This window comes from Citrus clementina, unplaced genomic scaffold (genome assembly GCF_000493195.1).
Source record: "Citrus clementina cultivar Clemenules unplaced genomic scaffold, Citrus_clementina_v1.0 scaffold_4, whole genome shotgun sequence".
NCBI classification, from domain to species: Eukaryota; Viridiplantae; Streptophyta; class Magnoliopsida; order Sapindales; family Rutaceae; genus Citrus; species Citrus x clementina.
The window spans coordinates 15,369,848-15,374,925 of NW_006262274.1; the positions used below are offsets into that span (position 1 = coordinate 15,369,848).

The 5,078-nt window shown below is 35.7% G+C and overlaps 1 protein-coding gene across 1 annotated transcript; it reads right to left on the reverse strand.

Moving 5' to 3' along the window:
• Positions 1 to 1,256: 1,256 nt before the first annotated feature.
• LOC18044817 (cyclic nucleotide-gated ion channel 1) lies at positions 1,257 to 4,426 on the reverse strand. The gene is made up of 7 exons (XM_006437060.2): positions 4,411 to 4,426; positions 3,495 to 4,065; positions 3,008 to 3,187; positions 2,604 to 2,887; positions 2,364 to 2,475; positions 2,010 to 2,234; positions 1,257 to 1,835 (listed from the first exon to the last, which is right to left on the reverse strand). The coding sequence occupies exons 1-7, from the start codon at positions 4,413 to 4,415 to the stop codon at positions 1,305 to 1,307; spliced, it is 1,908 nt and encodes a 635-aa protein (XP_006437123.2). The 5' UTR covers positions 4,416 to 4,426; the 3' UTR covers positions 1,257 to 1,304.
• Positions 4,427 to 5,078: the final 652 nt, after the last annotated feature.

The following is a 5,078-nucleotide window of genomic DNA, read 5'->3' on the forward strand; positions in this document are numbered from 1 at the left end:
ATATTTTGTTTTGGTGATATTAAGTAATTCTCGTTTTGGAAATTAGATATTGTTTGATACATCAAGGAAGTTAAGCAAGACAGACATTGAGATCCAGTCTCTAATTGATGGGCTATTTACTTGGAATGCAATAAACCAATTCCTTTTTCAAGGAAAGAAATTGAACCCATTAATACTAGCTGCCACAGCTGAAGAAATGGCGGATGCTTACAAGAGTGTTAAGAGATCTATCCAAACAAAAAGGGGTTGCGAAGCTCAGGCTATGGACTCCCCACCTACAGGCTGCTGCAAAGTCAATGTTAATGCAGCTGCTAACATGGACAATCACATTGTTAGCCTAGGAGTGGTAATGAGAGAAGGATGGGGTGCAATTGTTGCAGCAGCTATCATAACCTGAATTTGCAATGGTAATGTGTCTTAAATACGCAGAAACTGAAGTGGTTGAATGGGGAAGGCAGGTGGCTAAAAATGCAGGATTGCCAGCAGTGATTTTTTAAATGATTGCCAAGAAGAAGTTGATTTGCCAAACAATAGAAAGGGTAGCAAGACAGATATAAATTGGGTGGTGTCACAGATTGAAGAGAAGAAGAATGATTTCAATGAAGTCAAAATTCAATACACACCTAGGTCTCCTATTGCTAATGGGCACACCTTAGCTAAACTAGCTTTAGGAGGTAATGCATCTGTCGTTTGGCTGGACCGTGTCCCCAGCACAAATTAAATGCGTTTATTCACTCTTTAATCTGATGAAGGATTATTTTCCTTAAAAAAAAGAAAAAATTAATAAGCATAAGCACTCAATTGAATTTTGACATAAATTTATAATCATTTATTGTTTTGCTTTCGATTCTTGTTTGATTCGATCTTGTATGCACTCAAATTTATTGTTGTGTGTTCTTGATAGAAAGATCGTTTTTGATCGAAAGATCATTTGTTCTTGGGGATGATTGGATTTAGTTGATCAAATTTGCTTTAACAAACTGGTGTTAGAGCTGATTGACACAACAGAAATATGAAGTTCAGAAATTCAATGGTGAAAATGAGTTTAATCTTTGGAGGGTCAAGATGTGAGAAATCTTTGGTTCGTTAAGGACTTGAGGCAGCCATTGAAGATTACCCCCAAAGGAGCAGTTGCAGAGGACCAGTATTGCCAACAATCTAAAGGACATCTTGAGCAAGGCTCTAATGTCAGTTTGCTTATTGCATATAGCTTGCTGAATTTATCATAATATACTATATAGTAGGGAGATGTTTTAAGTGAACTACTACTCTACATCCTGATAATCTCTGTTGGCTGCTTGGCATCAAGAAGTTTGATTTGTAGTGAAAGCAACATCACCAGAATTCTCTAAATTTATGCTCCGTCTTTGATTCATTTTAAAACGCAAAATCCTCCTGAAACGCCAAAATGTTTGGATGAGACGAACGGCCCGAACAATCTGATACCGACGATGCTCAATGAATGCATTTTTCAAGTCACTGGCCAAAAGATAGAAGCCCTCAACTTCAGTAAGTGCTTGAATAGTTGTGGTTGAAATGGGGAGGTTGGATGAGGAGGGGTTATCGACCTTCTGCTGAGCCCAAGCAATAAGTTCTTCTCCGCAGAAGTCACCATATCTGAGATAATCTTTTTTCCCATTATGACCATCAGAGGAGGTGGCTATAGTTACATTTCTGGCGCTGTGGCTCCAAAGCTTACCCTCCAACACAAAAACCATCTCATCAATTGGGTCTCCCTCCCGAAAAATGCGTGTACGATCAGTAAAGAAAACGGGATTGAGACAATCACTCAGATCCACCAACTCTTTTTCGCCCCACCTTTCGAACTCCTTTACCTAGACATTCAAGAATCGCAACGTATATGTATCATTCAATTGAACACTAAATGCTGAGAATAAAGTTATATTTTGGGATCCTTCTCAAATTCATTTCCTAGTTTTTTTTCCATGATAGGAAGATTAGAACGAGTGATTGTTTTAGCTATATATATATATATAGCAGGAACTCACATTCCTGAGCAGTTCTGTGCCCAGCTCTCCCTTTACTTGGCTTCTAAGACCCTGGGGAAGATTATTGACCAAATTAACTACATCGGCATGCTTGTCGTCTATCCAGTTCTGCTGTTTATAATTTTTTATCTTCTGTTGGAGTCGAGAAGAGAGTCTGCCGAAGGACGGCCCCTGCTTTATCTCCTTCAATTTCTGTTCTCGACTCCTTGATCTTTCGGTGTCAGACTGCCCAAATGAGAGATAATTAATAAAATTAAACTAAAAATCAATTGAGCTCTAGCTTCTAGCTAGCTTCAATCTTAAATATTTATCGTAAGAAAATTAGTTAATTGAGAGCAATAAATATTGTAATACCTGCATCTTTCCAATTAGAAAGACAAACAGCACCACGCCAAAGTTGGTCATACAAATTGCAAATATGTTGTCCAAGATATCGGTACTTGCTTCCAGGTTCTGTCCAAAAGCACTATAAAGAAAAGATTTAAAAAAAAAAAAGTTCAATTAGTCTGCATATATCTAAACATTCAACTTCACTTAATTATTAACATACCATCCAACCACAAAGAAAAAAGTATCTTGCATGCACAAATTAACCTGAGATTTTGTAGGCCCCATCGTAAACAATGCAAGAATTTCTGGGGAAAATATGTCACCCCCACAATACCAGACTGAAGAGCATCTTCAAATAGTCCAAAATCGTAGTTTGTTTTATTTCCAGTCGTTATAGGACAAAATTCATCAAGAAATTTGTAGTCTCTTAAACTATCATCACAGTAGAAAGATCTGCTACTGCATCTAATATGATGATTTATGCAGGTTTTCTTCCAGCATGCGGTCACTTTTTCTATGGCCAAAAAGTACCATAATGCTCCAAATACCTAAACAGAGCAGCACCATGGCACCATGATCAGGAAAAAGAAAAATTTGCTGAGTTTGAGGAGGAACTCAACTAAATTGTGGCAATTGACTTACAGATGGATATGGTACTTTTAACTTACATGGCCGCCATGCATGTAAAGAAAAAGATTGAATGAAACAATGGCCCACGTTGAGTCATTTTTGGTAAGTAAGCCGTAGGTTCGAATGACCCTCAGCACATATTGTAGAAGAAAGAACGTCATCGAAAATAAAAATTTCCTGCCGCTCATTCTATGAGATTTCGCTAGCATCACTAGCACCTGGAGAGTTTCCAGTTCATTTTAGCGATATATGAAAATAGAAATCTGACAGATAAGATTTAATATAAACTTTACATGAAAATGCTCAGGTGACATGAACATTTGCACTTGAGTATAGCTCGACTACTGATTTGGTTCAAGATTCTGGATTTAACGTTCGAAAAAATTGTTAAGCATGTTGTTAAATCATATAGCTTAAGAGTTTTTTCAAAATTTAACAAATTTAAGGATTCTAAATTGAAACAAATACAAAGAGTGGATATTTATATATAAAGTAACAAACAGAAAGATTGGATATTTGCCATACCTGGGGGATGGGAAGAACAGCCAGAATATCAATGAGGAAGAAAATCCACAAACGTGCGGTTGCGTATGCAGATTTTTTCACTTCTTCCTTGTTTCCGCGTAATTCAACATACATCAGATGGATAATTCGGGGTAACTTATGAAGATCGATGAAGGAACGGAGGAAAGTAGCTGTAATTCCCAAATTTCTGTCCAATTGAAAGCACTTGTTTTGATTATTCAGAACGGGAATGTAGAAGAAAAAAGGATCCAAGGTTATTGCAATCATCCTCAATGAAATAAATGTTTTCTCCCCAACTGCAAACCGCCAGTAAATCGGCACCAATATTTGCAGAAACATCACCAGAGATAATATGGCCACTAGAAATAACGCCACTGATATCAAACCAGCAGTCAAATAGGATACTGCCGGCAGAGACAAAATGAAAATTAGGAATGTTGCAATAGGTGCAATACAATTTTTGGCACGTGAACATGTATTTCGGACATTTTCCCAGAATGAGCATGTTCCATCTCTACGTTCTCCAGAAGGTGGCCTTGTCCTACCTTCCTCTAATTGCAAGCCCTGAGAACTGATCAAAGCATGCATAGAATATATTTATCCATTATGATATTATCATGCATCATTAAGCAGCATTGTTGGAATATAAAATCTATATATCCGAAATGTACCATCTTAAAATTATAAAATATCTTAAGTATTAGTAACCTTCTAAAAGTTTTCTTTAACTGAAAAAAAATGAAAAAAAAATAATAAAGTTGAGGTTGATATTAACAACTTGTTAACTAATTTACTAAGCCAAATTCGATGAACAGGATATACCAACACTGAGGAGAGAGGAGAAAAAAATAAAAATAAAAACTTGCATGATCCTATATGTTTACTTCTACTGAAAAAAAAAATGTAGGGAACTTACTCCATTGGAGGGCCGATTTGTGCAGAAGACTGCGGAGTTCACTTGGCCAAATTAGTAATCTAAAGTCTGCTTCTTATACTGGTATTTACACAACCAGTTCAATAAACATATGCATGCAAGTGTTAAACAATTATTTATTTAAATATCAATTCATGCAGTCCCATAGAAGTGCTACACACCAAAATAAAGTTCCAATAAAAAAAGAAAAAAAAAGTCGTCTATATTTATTTATTTTTTAAATTTGACACCCACAAAAAAGATAAAGTAATTAACTAAATATTAGAAAATGTAAAGTATTAATTAAATTAGCATCATTCTAAATCTGATTTTCGAAAGATAGAATTTAAAAAAAAAATGAAAACAGCTCAAACCAACAATTTTACTCAACTGTATTAGCCTTAGGTTTGAGCTACTTGATATAACAAAATTGAGGGGAAAAAGAAGGGGGCGGGGGGGGGGGGGGGGAAAAATTTTTTTCCTATAATACCCCCTATCTTTTTCTATCCTCTACTAATTTTATTGTACTATTATTTAACTTTAATTATTTCTATTATTGTCGTATTTACATATCATTTTTCTAATGTTCTCCTTCTTTTCCTCTTTATTTTCAACTTTTTATCTCCTCTTGCTTAGCTTCTTAATCTTATCCTCGTTTATTATCTTCTTTC

Excerpts from the sequence above, each read along its gene's own strand:
- LOC18044817 (XM_006437060.2), bottom strand. Across the intron at positions 3,188-3,494 it reads CTGTTCTTCCCATCCCCCAG|GTGCTAGTGATGCTAGCGAA; the intron begins GTATGGCAAATA and ends GAAACTCTCCAG. Across the intron at positions 2,888-3,007 it reads TTTACATGCATGGCGGCCAT|GTATTTGGAGCATTATGGTA; the intron begins GTAAGTTAAAAG and ends TGCTCTGTTTAG.